Raw genomic sequence first — 17,473 nt, 5'->3', positions numbered from 1 at the left:
TAGAAATTCCTCTCAGCTATACTGACCAAAAGAATGTCTGGCAGCCATGGCAGCCAGAAGCTGCTTGTGGGCACAAAAGTAACACCTAAGCAGATGAACACAAGGTGAGAAATATTTGTTTCAGCTATGTGGTACCCAAAAGCCTACCCTTAAAGATTAAATCCTTAGCAGGCTAACTCATGTAGCTTTTCCAAGTCATGTAGGAACCACCGTAAAAATTCAGACAGGGATATAAAAATCTTTTTTTTCATGAAGCACAAAAGTTAAACCATATACTGCAGTAACATTTAAATGTCAAAAATATTTTTTAAGTGTAGTATTCAGTAATGGTACAAAATTATATAAAAAAAATATTAAAAGGTATATTTAATGCCTTCACAGTAAGGAGAACTCCTTCACAAGTTGAGTATTCTCATCTTTGCCCCCATTATTTCACTTTATCAGCTTTCTCTGCACAAAGGTAGAAGTCGGTTCTCAGATGAATATAGCAATCATCCAGCAAAACAGTTTTCAGAGTAAGCCATGAACAGAGCTAAAGAATAATAAAGAAGCATCCTTTCAAATTTAAAAAGTGGTCTGGTTGAGAGACTCACGACTCCCTGTACTACAAACTAACTTCTCACTTGAGTTACAAAAAGTATTTACTTCAGAACAGCTGGAAGGTATTAATTATATGAAACTGCAAAATGAAATAACTACTCTTACTGCTGCATCTGAACAGTCATCTCTGTTTCTCTGTGGATAATCCAACCTGAACCATACCTGGAATGATCACAGAAATATTTAAGAATGAATGTTGCATATTTTCAGTGTTCATATATATACTCACAGAATGTTAAAAAAGAAAAAGACAAGATCTGTATGTGGAATCCAGAAAAAAAGTTGGACAATACCAATTTGTATGCTATAAAAGAGTGGTTCTCACTTATTCATCTTCTTAAATATTCTGGTTTTTGGCTCATATCTGAATCTGACGAGTCACTTTCATCAGAAGAATGAGAGGAATTTTGCCATTCATGAGAGCTGTTATGACAGCATGGTTTCTGCACACTCTCTGTATCATCCAAGAGTTTTGCTTCCAAAGCTCGAGTACATTGCCAGTCAGCTGCATCTTCTTGGGCAGCAAGAAGAGCTGCAGAACTATCCCCATTCTCTTCAGAGGCTCCCAACAGCACAGTTTTTAAGTTAATGGTAAAGCAAGCACTGTTCCTTTGCCTGGAAAAATAGCCACTATTTACCTCAGAGAAAGGATTAAGTAACTCCCTACTTGTGTCTTTGTCTTCTTCAATGTCTGTCTCATGTTCTTCAAATTCTTCCGGCTCAGCATCTGGATTTTCACTTGCCTGGCTGCTGCTGTCATCAGATGTACTGTTTGTGGAGGACTGCATGAACCCATTTGGCACATCAGAGGAATGAGGTACTCTACTTAAGATATCACGCCTTGTATAGTCATGATTACTTATGGCATCGCTGTCACTGTCGTCACTGTCATCTTCATCACTAACACCACCACCACTGGATTCAGTTGCCTTTTTTTTAACCTCTCTGTAAATGATCTCTACAGAGGCTGTTTCTTCAGACTTGGGTGTCCAAGGTGAATAGGCTAATGTCCTGATGAACACCTAAAAGAGTAAAATGAATTAAAAAACAAAAAAAATCAGCCAAATTTGCACACACACACAGAAAAATTAATTTTAAAAATATCCCCAGTCATGAGGTTGTTAAACAAATTCTTTCTGTGCCACATTTTTGGCTTTCTCTGCAGAGTTCAGCCCATCTAGGATCATTCCTTCTTCTCCATTCCTGTAAATATGACAGCCTTCACCGCAAATCAAGGCACACAGCATTGAACAGCCTCAAAGAAACAACACCAGGGTCAAGCAGTGTCTCAAGTATGAAACATTTTCATTCCAATTTTTGAGATATCTTTCTAAGACTAAAAGCTCATTTTACAAGTACATCTTAAACCTGAGGTGAGTCTTGCAACTCCCTATTAGCTCTTGCAATTACCACACAAAAGAGAAGCCTGGCATGGATGATCAATTTTGATGTCCTTTAGAAATGTACCATTTGAAGCAATGACATATGTATAACATTCTAAGTCACATTTTTGCAGTTTTACTCTGCACTTTGAAGGACTAGCATTGGAAGAAAAATGTGGATGACAACAACAAAAAATTAACCTTAACTCAGCAAAGTCATGTTCAGCAATCTTAAGGAGATGAAGGTAGGACAGAAACAGGAGGAAAAAAGTCCTAGAAAAAAATGATACCAATCTGCTCAGCATATTTTTGTAGAAAATAAAAAATATTTATGCTGAAAAAACCATAAATAAATGTAAAAGAAGTCGGAGACTATAAAATAAAAGGAAGCAAGCAAAACTGGATAGAAACAAGTCCCAGAAATGTTATTTTTGTTTGAAATTTAGTGGCAGTTCAGTCTCTTCTCTTTCTCTTAAAATATAAAAATAGCCAACTTGAGACCAGCCTCCTCAAGCACTAAAACATGACACTTGATCACAGAAAAAGTCAAAGAAAGATTATTTTATTCAAAATAGAGGAACACTTTGAGTGATATATTACCATTACCTTTCTTCCTTCCTTAAGCACTTCCTCCTTAAACATGGAGTTTTTTGTCAAACGCTATATGTGACTACTGAGAATGGTTTAGCATTTGCAGGTGAGGAAGGTAGTGTTTGCCTTGTGTACATGCCCATCCATGCCCCTACCCCACAGAATCACAGAATGGTTGGGTTAGAAGGGACCTCTGTAGACCATTTAGTCCAACTCACTTGCTAAAGCAGGTTCAACCAGAGCAGATCGCACAGGAATGTGTTCAAGTGGGTCTTGAATGTCTCCAGAGGAGACTCCACAACCTCTCTGGGCAGCCTGTTCCAGTGCTCTGGCACCCTCACAGTAAAGAAGTTGCTCCTCATGTTTAGGTGGAATCTCCTGTGCTTCAGTCTGTGCCCATTGCCCCTCATCCTATTGTTGGGCACCACTGACAGGAGTCTTGACACCAGCCCCTGAGATATTTAGAAGTATAAATAAGATTTCCTCCACCTCAGCCAACACTGAGAAAGTTTTCTTCCAGAGCTATATTGTTTCTTTTCCTTTGGTTTTTGTTTTCATCCAACTCCAGTGTTTGTGTAGATAATGACAGCCTGGTCCAGGACTTCGTTTCTAAGATACTATGCCAGTTCTGGCAGAGATAACTTGCATATAAATATCCTCTCTTCCTAGTAAGTATTCCACTATCAGACATCCTTTTCACTAATGCCTGTTGATAATGCAATGCAGTAATAAATCGTTACTGGGACTGGAGAAGGAAGGCAGACATCAGGTTACCCACAGGAGTGATCCTGAACTTGCTAGTAACAGTTCTGCAACTGACAACTAGGATTCTTTTCTGGCAGAGACATATCGGCACACAACTGCATCCCACTCCGCAGTAGGAGATACATTTGAAACTGGAAGGTTGGGGACCTGGAAGGTATATGTGACTTCAATAAGAGGATTTTTCCTTTGACTGAGAAGGTACTGTTGATGTTACAAAGCAGACATGCTTTAAAGACTGCTTCCTCAAAGCAGCATCTCATCTCTACAAAGGCCTTTGATGGCCTCTATTTTGTCTCCTTGTTGAGGAGAATGGAGAGTAAGTTCTTATTTGTTGTGTGTGAGATCATTTCCAACAACCATCCAGATCTTGCTTTACCAGGATGCCGAACTTTTACTTTTAAGCACTTCTCACATGCTGTTTGTGGACAGCAATGATAAAGCATAGCTTTAGGAAAAAAGGAGTCTTAGAGCATTAACAGTGACTTTGTTTTTCTCGAGATGTGCCAAAATAACTGGGCCATCTTTGGAGGATAATGAGACCAAAACTCCTAACTCTAGGGCATTTTTATGCATCACTACATGAACAATTTGTCCATACCAAACTGGGTCTCAAATCTATCTTTTGTCTTTTAACTTTGCTTCCCTAAGAAAACATCATAAAGACTTTGAAATTTAAAATATTTGCTTTCAGTTTTAGAATCTCTCAAAATTGGTAATTGGTTTTATTCTTAGAGAGAAGTACAATGCTGCGGGGTGAAATAATGGAGACGAATTGTGCCAGAGGAGACATTAGTACACATTACTACCAAATGTTTTCAGAGCATCCTTGGTGGAGAACAGGCCTTCTCCCTATGCACTTAAGAACTGCAGGTTTTTTGTGTTGCAGTTATTGCCCTGGCTCAGACAGCAGAATAAATTAATCTGCTGCAAGAAGAATTCACATGTAAAATAATTTTCAAAGGGCAAGCGGTTAATTGTCCTATGCTGGGTGCTCTTCTGTAGGACCTAAACTCTTTATGGTATACAGAAGCAGGCTATTTAAAGTTACTTTTTTGGGGGGGTGGGAGGAGGGACTCTCCCCTTTACTACTGCTTGCCCCTTCTAACTTCATGCAATCATAGAACAGGCCAGGCTGGAAAAGACCATCTTGTCCAATGTTTCATGGCAGAGGGAGCCTGCCTATATGAGTTTATCTAGCACCCTGTTCAATCACATCTTGAAAACCTCCAGTGATAGGGACTCTACCACATCCTTGAGGAGATTGTTCCAGTGATTAATTGTTCTCACTGTAAAAAAAAATTCTCCTATATCAAGATGAAACCTCTCATGGTACAACTTCTACCCATTGCTCTTTGTAGCTGCCCTTGAAGTACTAGATGAGTACTGTAATAAGGTATGTCCTGAGCCTTCTATTCTCTGGGAGAAAAGACCTAACTTCTTCAGTCTTTCCTCACAGGGCAGGTTCTCCAGGCCTTTACTCATCTTCATGGCCCTCCTCTGGACCTTCTCTAGTCTGTCCGCATCTTTCTTGTGCTGTGGGGATCAGAACTGGGGACAATACTCCAGGGGCAGCCCGATAAGCACTGAGTAGGGTGGAATGATCACATCTCTATCTCTGTTAGTAATTTGTCACAGAAATAGCAAGAAATGGTTTTGAAAAAGACTGAATACTTGTCCCATAGAATGGACAAGATTCAGCAGTCTGTAGACTGTCTTTCACATAGGTAAACTGCAAATTAAAACGTTATATGTACTTATATAACTTGTACCTAATGCACAGGATTAGAAATTTCAGATGGCAAACTACTTCCTCCCAACCAGGAAAGTTAAATATGCGAATTATTACGTACCAAGGTACGTGGAAGTGATGTTTTTAGAAGAATATAACCTCCTGCATGCATATACTTCAGAGCAGCAGCTACCATCAGTGAAAAACACACAGCACCTGCAATTGTAAGTATACTATAACCTGCAAGTGAAAAAAAAAAAAAAAGCAAATAAAACATATATGAATGAAGTTTTCAATGACCACATTTCTTATTTCACATTCAGAACAGCTATTTACAATCACAGAATAATTTTGGTTAGACTTCTCTGCAGGTAATCTAGTCACAGTCAAAACAAGACCAAATCTCAAATTAGATTCAGGAACTATAAAAGAAGTTACACCATCTTTGATAACTAGTTTTGCAGTTAGTGGAGGTTTGCATAGCTCACAGGATTAACAATAGATTTGTAGCCCCAAAGTGGATGGGTTTTTATATTTAACTTATAACTCCCCACAGTCTATCACTCAGAAGGTACTTTCTCTCTTACTATTCTTAGGATTAATTGATTTGTTAATCTTCCTAGGTAAAAAGAAAACACTTGCACATAATCAAGCCAGACAATCCATTCCTGCATCACAGCACAGTTACCTTGTTGAGCTACAGAGTCTGCAGTTACACATTTCCAGTCTGATGTGATGAAATTTTTGTTTAAAGATGCAGTGACTGTAACAGACACACAGTAATTTCTACTTGGATACAATTCTCCAATGACAGTATTAAAAATTTCTTTAGTGGTATTCTCATGTGGCCTCTGTCATGAAAGACAATGTTTTAAAGTTAGCTATTGGCCTAAAAAAAGATCCCCAGCAAATGATAAATCATTATGGCTATTTCCAAGAAATGCAGTAGCATGTGAAACTGCAAAAACTGACACAGTAACTCAGCAGTTTAGCTAAACAACTGCTTCATGTCTAGTTCTAGCTGCTATCAAGATGCCTACCTGATGCTGGTTTGTGAAATATTGTATTATCAAAGAGAAATTGCTTTCTGTCTTCAACTCTTGGTTACTGTATGTCCCCTCAAAATAGCTTTACATAGATTCTACAGATTTGAAACTGCAAGTAATATTCTGATTTGGAAATCAGGGGGAAAATATCCATGGCAGGCAAGTTGTGGTCCTTCTTCTGTGACTCATGACAGAATGAGTTAGATTAAATTCCCAACAGGTACCTCTCTGGCCTGCTGTTCAAAACTTCTAGTACAGGTAGCCCATGCTCCAGTTAGGCAACTTATTCCAGTGCTTTGCCAGCCCACGTATCAATGTCTCTCTCGATGTTTAACCTCAAGTCTGCACAACTGCCAATTTCCCTTCACTGTCTTGGTCACAGTGAATAGTTTATTTCCTCCTTTTCTGTAGCAAATGTTTACATACTCAGAGCCCCCGGTCTCTAACTGTGCTTTGCTTGCTTACACTAAGTGGTCTCCTATTATTCCAGCATTTCCTCACAGGTCACATGTCAGTCCTCAGTGTTCCTTTTTGAATCCAGCTGTGGTCTGTGCATTTTCTGAACTCCAGACTGGTGTGGGGTAGGTAGGCTTTACAAGTATGCAAATATATGATTTTTTTCATTTCTCAGCAATATGTAAGTCGTGTTTAGCTTATAATACTATAGAATGGTGTCATCCTTCCTGACAAAACTGCTGCCTATGTAGCTGTTATCATTACTTACTACACAGACAATTATTCTTCAGTGTTATGTCTTGCAGTGGTCCTTATTGGATTATCTCCTATTATTTTAAGATTGTTTCTCAATTTTGTGAGGATCATTTTAAGTTTTAATCACTCTTATCTACCTATTTCAGCATACCAAAAAAAAAATTTAAATAGCACCAGACCCAGCATAGGTTGTCTCAGAAACTAACTGGATACATTTTTCCAGTTTGACAGAAAACCACTGAACTGCTTTCTGAACATGTTTTGCTATTAGCGGTGCATACACTTGCCAGTAGTTTTTGCTGAACTGTCATTCTCTTGTTTTCCCAGAGAATAGTCACTCAAGCCAGTACCCTGCGCTTCAGTATTCCTCTTCTAGGTCTGCTACTCTGCAGTAAAAGGAAGCTAAGATTACGCTGGCCATTCTCTTTGTTTTCTTTGAAGTATCTTCTATTCACATATTTGCTTCCATGAATCTGCTAACCCAAGCCTTTTAATGCTTTCTGAATTTCTTCCCTAAAGCACAAATAAAACAAAAAGTTCTCTACCTTATGCTCTCCATCAAGACTTTTCAGTGTTATATTATAATAAAGCACTTTATATATATGAATTAAAGACAACAGCTTTCCATTTTTTGTCAAGTGAGAGGCTGGCAGCTTTATGGTGACATTTATACAGTTTAGACAGGAACTGATATTTACTTCTGGTGGTCCCAGGTGTGCTATTGAAAAAAAAAAAAAAAAAAGAGAAAAAGAAAATGATGAAAAATAAAAATTACAGTATGTATTACTATTCAGTAACACTTCTATTTTGGTAAAAGATACATAGCTGACTACTCAGATTCCAGAGTATGTCACTCTTGTAAACCCACAAGGTCTTGCAACATTTAAGTTCCACAGTCAAACGATCTTTTCCCACATGACTAGATTTAAAAAACAGAAAGCAGTGGAGGAGAGGGAAGAAGCAGAAAGGTGACAGAGGCTTGGCTTCAGCTCCATCAAGATGTAACCTTTTTATCTCTTCGAGAGGAAAGCTGAGGTTAATGGATAGGAAAAGCCAATTACTTTCTTGCCCGTTATTATCTTCAAGTCACTCTCCAGAAGGAATCTTTGTAGAAGATTGTGAAGACTGTGGTGTGTAGCCCTGCACACATTCATACTGTTTGCAAGGAAGGCTGTAGGTCTAAACTTGACAGCTGAGCTCCCAAGACCAAAAACTGTACTTACAGTAGACAGAGGACCTAAAGAAACATAGTTACACTTCTGTGAGACTTCCACTGAGTATAAAGCAATCTCTCAAGTTCAGGTCCTTGGAACACTGATGTGTTTGAAGAGCCACGCACACTAAATGTGTCCTCTCTCCAAAACTGCACATCCATCAAGATCAGAGGAACTTCAGTACTGAATCAAGGCCAAGATCTTCCTTCCTCCAACATAGGAAAGAAGTAGGAATGTTGGAAAATTGTGTGTGATAATACCTCCAGGCTCAACAGCGCCAGTTCCCTCAGCTGCTTCTCATCAGACTTGTTCTCTAGACCCCTCACCAGCTTCCTTGCCCTCCCCTCTGAACTCTCTCCAGCACCTCAATGTCTTCCTTGCAGTGAGGGGCCCAAAACTGAACACAGGATTCGAGATGCAGCCTCACCAGTGCCAAGTACAGGGTGATGATCACTTCACTAGTCCTGCCAGACACAACAGTTCAGATACAAGTAACTAGTCTGTGGGTCAGTTTTGGATTTGGGTTGGAAACAGTGTTGATAACACAGAGATGTTTTAGTTATCACTGAGCAGTGCTCACACAGAGTCAAGGCCTGTTCTGCTTCTCACACCACCCCACCAGCCAGTGGGCTGGGGGTGCACAAGAAGTTGAGAGAGGACATAGCTGGGACAGCTGACCCTAACTGACCAAAATGATATTCCACATCATATGACATCAAGTTAAGCATATGAAGTTGGGGAAGAAGAAAGAAGGGGGGATGTTCAGAGTGATGGTGTTTGCCTGAGTCACCATGACGTGTGATGGAGCCCTGCTGTCCTGGAGGTTGCTGAACACCTGCCTGCCAATGGTTAGTGGTGAATGAATCCCTTGTTTTGCTTTGCTTGTGTGTGCAGCTTTTTCTTTACCTTTTAAACAGTGTTCATCTCAACCCATGAGGTTTTTGACTTTTACTCTTCTGTTTCTCTTCCCCATCCCACTAGGGGGGAGCAAGTGAGCAGCTGTGGGGGGCTTAGTTGATAGCTGGGGTTAAATCATAACATGGTCAATACACCTTATGTTCCTTCTCTTTATTAAACTAACTGCTGAAAGACTGCCAGCCTCCACCACAGAAGATGTTCTCAAATCTTTGTGGCTATTCTCTCCATCCCGCCCAATTTTTCATCATTTATGAGCCTCTAAGTGGACACAGCAGCAGTTACCTCTGTGCTGAATTCAGGGGTAACAACCTATTTTTCCTCTATGGTCCTCCAATTGTTCCTCTGTCTGTTACTTCAAAACTGAATACTAAGCACAACTAAGGGTGAAGCCACGTCTGGTGTTAGAATATGTCACAGCTAGCAAGCATCTTCTTTCAGCAAGGAAAGGGAAAAGAGCAGGCTGATGAACAAACACATAAATCTCTTCCTCTACATCTAGTGCAGACATGGTATTTCTTAAACTTCTAACACTGGCTACTTGAAGATAAAAAACAATATTGATTTTTTTAAGTTACATATCCCATGCACTTAGAGACTTGTACTTTGGGCTTGTCAATCCTTCACACGATGCTATTCCCTCTATATTTATATATATAAATATATATGGCATTTCAAAACCAGAGCCTTGTCCATTCAGCAGAACTACTGTAGCCACTAATTTTAGAAAGCTCTCTCTATATTGTGTGTCTTGTAACTGATATGTGATAGATTATATACAAATTCATATTATCTCAGATAAAGGAATAAGCTATCAACCAAGCTAGTCTGAAGTGTCTTACTGTAAAGCTAGCAGAATATCATTTATACATCATCTATGAATAAAAACTACTAAATGAACAAATGCAGGCACAGAACTTACTGTCAGTAAAAGGCATAAAACTAAGTACGGAAGAATTGAATACTTCAGTTCCTATGAAGCTCTGAACAAATGCAGCATACTCAGTGCGAATGTCTTCAAAATCTTCTGTTAGATTACAGGAGAGCTGTGTAATATTTGAACATTGTTTAGCAGTCTTCCAGCTCCTGTAAATCAAAACAAGTTAAAGATAGATCCAAATAATCTGTCTGGATTCTCTGATACAAGAAAGTATTGGAGGCAGCATTTTTGAGTGGAAGAACAGGTAAATAAACTCCAGTCTTAGTATTTTGAGTTGACAAATGTTAAAAGCAAAATTTGTGTCTTATAAAATAAGACTTGCCTGCTGTCACGATACAGGACACGATAGTACGTTGGCACAGTTGAACTACTTTTTGCCTGCCAGGACAAAATGTGCTGGAAATTGCGAGATTCCATTTGTGGGTTGCGAGGTGGACCACTTTCTAGAAAGGGAAAGAAAACAAACAAACAGACACAACCCACCAATATGAATGGCAAAAAAATGTGAGATTGCAACAGTTCTAACCAATAAGCCCAATTAGAGCAGCCCAATACTTGCCCCAAAATAAAGCAACCACAGAACAGAATCCAGCAAAATAGAAAGGACAATGCAAAGGACTGTCCTCCTGTATTATACTTATATTAAGTTATTTCTCTGAAAAGCATAAAGTTTTAAATTGATGCTTGGAGAGAATATGCGATTTTTTTTTGGAACTGTATTAGGAAAAGCATTTGAAAGACAAAAACTCTTACCAGGCAAGCTCCAACAAGCCGTAGACAGAACGCTGATATACACTGGAAAATGAAACTATGCATTAATGTATTTGTATGTCTACAATATCTGATTATTAGCTCACTATTGGCAATATTGATTTGTAACAATTAGAGACAATACTCAGCATTCCCTCAGTGGAACTGTTTCTTTCCTTCACACCTTCTTCCTACTACTTTCCTCCGCCATCCCCTCTTTCCCCAAAGTATATTCCTTCCCCAGATGTCCCCTTCCAACATCTGTTACTTATTCAAGGCTCCTAGGAGCTAGTTCTTTGATAACTACACTGTGGTTCAGGCTTATGCCGATCCCCGCTAGATGAGGTTCAAACTTCCTGTTGTCATTTTAAAGGCATTTTGTGACATATCCTCTTATTGATGAGACACCAGCTCCCATACACTAGTAACTTCTTTGGCCAGCTGAGTAAGTTCAAACGTGCATGCTTTCGCTCATGTTTTAGATGAACTCCATGGAAATACCTGCAAATTGCTTCATTATTTTCCCCAAAACTCTTCTCCATGAACCTCTTTTGCCTTGACACCTAAACCTTCTACCTAAAAATACGTCAATACCCAAACCACTACTGGCCTGATACCTCTGTTGAACTGTTAATACTTCCTTAACATGTTATTTTATTCTTCTCATCTCACTTAGAACAGTAACTTCTGTAGCATGAGGAATATCTTTGAGCTTACATTTGAACAGCAACTAACACAGTAGTACTCTGGTCCACAACTGAGGTTGTCAAGTGACATACTATGAAAATAATATTGCAGAACTACTTGATGTGTCAACAAGATGTGCCACAGTAAGAATGACTGTGAAAAAAGAAATCTGGGACACACCTTATAAAAAATTAAAACAATATTTATGGAGATCTACAAATAATGGATAGGAAGGACTATCAGAGAGTGGCTGAGGTTGGAAGGGACATCTGGAGGTCAACTGGTCTAACTCCCAGCTATATGAAACATGGTAACAGAATACATGTTCCTGGTAAATTAGAGGGGATTCACAACAGTAGTGGGTCAGTGGGAACTTCCACATCCCCAACACAGTGGGACAATTTCCTAATGCAGTTATGATCCTTGTCTACTGTTGCAGAAAGCACTGGAAAAGGAAAGGAGAAAATTTCCTACTCCAATTACTTAAATAAAGAAATACCTGCACAAAATCTTTATGGCTGCAGAGAAGTGCCTTAAAAAGTTGCCCTTTCATTAGCAGTGGGCACACACAAATACACCTAGGCACATAAGTTTGTCAAAATAATCTGAGCTGGATACTTCACCACGTACCTCTTACAGAACTGTCTCTTTGGACATCTGTCTTACAAATGCTAAACTATGCACCTAGCATCCCTTCTGAAATTAGATGCAAAGAGATTATGTGGCTCACTTGAGCTGCATATGCAGCCAACGCAATTTCCACAAGACAAAAAACTCATTTCTCTCAAGCTTCATTTTGCAATTCAAACCACAGACATCCTCTCTCTTGCATGTCTTCCTTTTGCAGTTGTTCTTCTGTGTTACTGCTAAATAATAAACGTCCCCTTAGGGAAGTGCAGTTAAATGTAGAAAAACTGATTTCCTGCCATATAGTAACAGACCACCTACCTGGAAAAAAACATCCAGTGGCATTAATAACAAAGCAGTACTTCAGCAGTTATTATTCCTTATCTGAACACAAGCTCGGATTTGTAATCAATTGCGGCAGAAATTCTCCCATCTCCCAACAGGCACACGGTCTTTAGCACATTAAGATATTCCCATTATAGAAACAGATAGTGCACAGATTCCAGTAATGATACACTTTCCTTGGAGTCCCTTTGGATTCAGAGATGCAAACAGTCTGTCATTCTCTCTTATGCCAGCCACTTCACGTGTGCCAGCTGTCTTGCTGATGTGTTTCCTTTTGATATAAATGTTTTTTCTACTCTGTCCATATTTGTGATTTTTAAATGCCTCTCCCCTATCAAAATCAAAGTCTGTTCATCTGCCTCAGAACTTTCTTTCAACAAACATGTTTAGCAAAGATAGTTGGGAGAATTGCAAAACTTCATAGGTTACACTTTAATGTAAGAGATAAAGACAAGAAAAAAATCTTAGAGCAAATAACTGGGAAACCTAAGACTGGTGAAATAAAGGTGGTCTGGAAACTGAGCAGGTCATCTTCTTTACCATCTTATCCTTTTTACAGAATGAAATGATCCTATCAAAACAGCTTCCCACTACAACTACAGCTCGGCCAACAAACTGTGTTTGTTGTGCCTGCTAATCCAGAAACTAAGGAGTCCTGAAAAATAGTACAAGAAGAAATGAAAAACAACACATCCAACTAAGAGTTAACTGGACATTTCAAGAGGGACAATGCAGTATGTTCTTTCTTTCCTATAGAAAAATCATAGTTTACGTATAGAATGGAGTATGTAAAATAGAACACATTAGGTTCTTGATTCTGCAAATTATTCCAGGGAGAGCTCTATAATAAGATGATAGTATGTTACTTCAGTAACTCAGAAGTAGTGTTACAGAAAATTAGCAGTACTACTCCTCTTACAATATAAAGGTACAGGCAACTCACCAATTTTATAAAAATACATTGGTCCATCCATCAGTGTTTCCATAGTAATTAAGAAATATAACCTACTGATTGCAAAATAAACATTTTGCTTCTGCACCTGCAAATACAATTAGAACAATCCCATTCAGCAAATCACCTTTGTAAATTACTTGCAAGTAAAATGAGGTTATGTACAAAGCATTATTTTAATCTCTTCAGCGTTCTGGGGGAGGCAGAGGTACTGAAACACTTACTGCTGGGGGTGATGAGGGGCAAGGATCCTCAGATTAGACAGGCAATTTTATGACTACAGCACTTTCCTTTTTTCACATGGGAAGGGCTCTTATCATTTCAAATAAATACAGGAAGCATTGTATGACTAATTGTATTAATTTTGCATGAAGACAACATCTGAAAATTCTATGCCACTCACTCCAACTTATTAAATACAATGAAAATAGACATTTTTGGCTTTATATGAAATACTGCAAGAACTCATCACTGTCGTAAAAAATGTTTCCAGAAAGCAGGTAGTTAAGAGGGAGCTCAGGAAAAAAAAATACTAATTATAAGGAAGTTATGAAGTTTATGTTACGATTTTTTAATACATCAAATCTATTAAAATATTCTCTCTCCTTGAAGTTATTATTGTACTCTATTTTCCACACAGCATTAATATTCACACAGGCTCTGGTTTTAAATTACAGGCAAAGGATAAAACAACAACTGTGAATCTAGAGATGGCTGAGCAAGGGTATAACTGTTTCCAAATAATCTTCTCCTTGGGTTTAACACAAATAAATCGGGTTTTAAATTAATTTAAAAGACAACTTAAATTGCTTTCTCTGCAAAACAAAACAGCTTTAAATTTAAAATCATGACAAAGCATACAATGGTCAAACAACACAGTATGTTAAAATCATATGAATTAAAAAAAACAAACCCTTAACTGAGATGTCAACCTTCCTCTGCTCAAAGTTTAAGCATGACTATAGGAAGTCACTGGATAAATGTTGAGAACCTTCACCTGTGCAACAGATAATCATAATTCCACAGACAAAGAAAATGTTATTTTCATTTCTGTTTGGTTCATTTTATTAATTCATTCAAGCCTGAGAATATTTAGGAGACAGAATATAACAGGCTTCCTCTTTTCAATCAAAACTATAGATTACAGATAAGATTTTCCAGTTACAAAATCTTTATCACTGATATCAGCAAACTGGAAAGCTATTAAGTCACATGTATCTATCAATTCCATTTAGTTTTTGCACTAGTGAATGTGACAGAAGCTTCCAGATTACACCAGTAGGAAAAAAATAATAATCTATTTGTTACCACTTTTGTTTGGAAGTCACACAGAAACCTAAAGCCAAACAATGTTACTTTCACGTGTTACACCTGCAAGATCTGATTTCTCAGACTGTTCAAAATTTTCTCTCAAGGGGAAAACTTTGAGGATCCTGCATTCGCTTAGCAAAATATTTCCTTTATGTCTTAATCCTGGCAATTTATCACAAGACATGTTCAAAGCACACCATATATAGTATTATGCAATAGATGTATTTGCGTACCTTCGATGCTTGCTGTATGTGCTGTCATGAATAACAACTATCCCGCTCTTCGAATCTGAAGTGACCCATGTATTGCTCTGTGTACCAAACAATACACGTATCTCACATGATGCATATTCAAAGCCAAGTTATGTGTTTAGCACCTTAGAATATGTAAGAAAAATGTGACGAAACAGGTTTATCTCCAACTTTGCACAGCTGTCTAAATCTGGATGTCCTCTGCAGGTCTATCAATGCCCGTGAAATTCCAGGGGAAAAGCATTTCTGTCAAAACTCTGATTAACTTTTGATAGTCTTCCTCTTCAGAGCGTCAGCAATCCCTGGAGAGAAGCCATGGAAACACTAGTGAGTTCAGCCCCCCCTCAACTCATAAGCCTCGGTTCACAACTTCCCTGGGACCCGCCTGAAGCCCCCAGCACTTTAAAAATCTAGCTTCACGCTTCCAAGTCATCTTCCCTGGCAGCTCATTTTTAACCAAAGTTCAGGCTGAGTCATTTTGTATTTGCTTCCAATGAGAAAAAAAGCAGGCTTTGAAGTTCTGAAAGTCACTGGCTTGTATTTCACAGAAGTGCCACATCAGTACACAAGACACACTATTCTTCGAAACAAACAGGTGGCATAATTATTTATAAAAATCTATTTATCTGAATATTGAAAGACACCACAGGAAACGTTTCAGGCAGAGATGTCAGCAGAAGTATGTTCAAGAACTACACAGGTAATACAATGCACAGACTGATGTTCGTACAGAATCCACGTGCATTAGGGAATCGCGTTGTGCGTTGTAATATTATGCCTGCACTCTATTCCTGGCTTTGCTGGGCGACTTTGGATAAGTCGCTTCTAAGAACATCAAAATCACTTAACCTTAAAAATTCATAACTAGGAATCGGTTTTCCATCCGCTGCCAGCTGTGCTCCCAGTGAGCTGGACATGCCTCTGGAGGAACCACTGCAGGACATGCAACACTTAAACCTATGGGCTCCTTGGCTGCCCTGTGCTCTCCAGCACGGTGCGGTGTGGGGACAACGGCACAGCATTTGCGACAAGCAGCTCCGTCAGAGTCTACGGTTGTATATTTTTAGTTTACAGATTTCTGGTCTTGAGCTACAAGATTACCTGCATCCAAACCAGCTACAATGCACCTCACAGACTACCGCTATGGATGATTTCGCACTCAGTAACAGTGCCGAACAAACCACTCGAATAACCGGCAGTTTTTTACGCGCGGTTCAACAGGTATTAACGCCAAAACGTGCCGCGGGGGCACGGGTTTCAGCCAAGAGCGGCCTCCACAACTCGCCCACCAAAGCGCGGACACAGACCCGCCGCCTTTCCAGGAAACCCCGGCGCCGCCGACCGCGGCTCGGGAAGCCGGGCCTGCCGCCCGCAGACACCTCCTCTCGCCGAGGGAGCACAGCAGGGAACACAGCGCGGCCCGGCCGGGCCCTGCGGCAGTCGGGGGCCGCCCCAGCCCTCGCTCCGGCTGCTCTCATGGAGCAGCCCCGACACCCGCACCACAGACGGATCTACCCCCCCCCATCCCCCAACACGGGCGACGATCCACTAAGGGAAAGCGGGGGGACGCCGCCGCCATCCCAGCCGTACCTCCCAGCAAACGCCATCCCTGCAGCTCCGCTCGGCGCCGGCTCCCCATGGCTCCCCGGCAAGGCCGAGGGAGAGATGCCGGGTGGGGGCGCCGAAAGGGAAATGGCGGAGGAGGGAGCGACTCGCCCCGCCCTCGTCGCCCGGCCTGGGAAGGGGTAATTTCCGTCCGTCGAGGGGCGGTGTCCGGTGGGTCCCGGCGTCAGGGCACCGTTTCACCCAGAGTCGGGTGTGCGTCCGGCCCAGGGCCACAGGCTGCCCTGCCGGAGCACAACCTCCCTCCCCACACTGACGGGACGCGCTTTCTGCCCTTCTTTCACTTTCCGTGAACTGCCTCGCCACGCCCCCGCCCCACCCCCTGTTGAGTTTTTGATCACAGAGTCACAAAGTTATTTGGGTCGGAAGTGACCTCTGGAGATCATCTAGTCCAGCGCAATGATGCTTGTTATGAAGGGAAGTCTCGGCAGAAAGAGGCGAAAGCGCTTGCTGATCCCCTGCCTCCTTTGTGGAGCGTGGTGCTGCTCCACGTGTTTCATAAAAATATTTGCATTAACGGGCACCCAAATTGATGAGGTGGTGTCGTGGTTTAACCCCAGCTGGCAACTAGGCCACTACACAGCCACTCGCTGACTCCACCGGTGGGATGGCAGAGAGAATTGGAAGAGTGAAAGTGAGAAAACACGTGGGTTGAGATAAAGACAGTTTCATAGGTAAAGAAAAAGCCACGTACATGCAAGCAAAACAAGGAATTAATTCACATTGGCAGGCAGGTGTTCAGCCATCTCCAGGACAACAGGACTTCATCACATGTAAGAGTGACTTGGGAAGACAAATGTCATAACTCTGAATGTCAAACTCTTTCTTCTTTCCCCAACTTCATATGCTGAGCATGATGTCATATGACATGGAATATCCCTTTGGTCAGTTGGGGTCAGCTGTCCCAGCTGTGTCCCCTCCCAACTTCTTGTGCACCTCCAGCCCACTTGCTGGTGGGGTGGTGTAGGAAGCAGAAAAGGCCTTGGCTCTGTGTGACCACTGCTCAGTAATAACTAAATATTCCTGTGTCATCA

General features: G+C 40.5%; 1 protein-coding gene across 5 annotated transcripts; it reads right to left on the bottom strand.

Moving 5' to 3' along the window:
- Nucleotides 1-218: 218 nt before the first annotated feature.
- IFNAR2 (interferon alpha and beta receptor subunit 2) lies at nucleotides 219-16,725 on the bottom strand. Of its 5 annotated transcripts, XM_071810606.1 has the most exons (12): nucleotides 16,407-16,724; nucleotides 14,799-15,118; nucleotides 14,168-14,251; nucleotides 13,246-13,342; nucleotides 12,279-12,488; nucleotides 10,647-10,688; nucleotides 10,216-10,336; nucleotides 9,876-10,039; nucleotides 7,370-7,542; nucleotides 5,756-5,918; nucleotides 5,189-5,307; nucleotides 219-1,622 (listed from the first exon to the last, which is right to left on the bottom strand). In XM_071810606.1, exons 7-12 carry the CDS (start codon nucleotides 10,308-10,310, stop codon nucleotides 930-932), a joined length of 1,407 nt encoding a protein of 468 aa, XP_071666707.1. In that variant the 5' UTR covers nucleotides 10,311-10,336; nucleotides 10,647-10,688; nucleotides 12,279-12,488; nucleotides 13,246-13,342; nucleotides 14,168-14,251; nucleotides 14,799-15,118; nucleotides 16,407-16,724; the 3' UTR covers nucleotides 219-929. The 5 variants fall into 5 exon arrangements, with proteins under 5 accessions (XP_071666707.1, XP_065718625.1, XP_071666706.1 ...); XM_065862553.2 differs by lacking the exon at nucleotides 12,279-12,488 and having other exon boundaries at nucleotides 16,407-16,725; XM_071810605.1 differs by lacking the exons at nucleotides 10,647-10,688; nucleotides 12,279-12,488 and having other exon boundaries at nucleotides 16,407-16,725.
- Between the last annotated feature and the right edge of the window lie 748 nt (nucleotides 16,726-17,473).

This window comes from Patagioenas fasciata, chromosome 1 (assembly GCF_037038585.1).
Source record: "Patagioenas fasciata isolate bPatFas1 chromosome 1, bPatFas1.hap1, whole genome shotgun sequence".
NCBI lineage: Eukaryota > Metazoa > Chordata > Aves > Columbiformes > Columbidae > Patagioenas > Patagioenas fasciata.
This window is presented reverse-complemented; position numbering and strand designations above follow the sequence as displayed.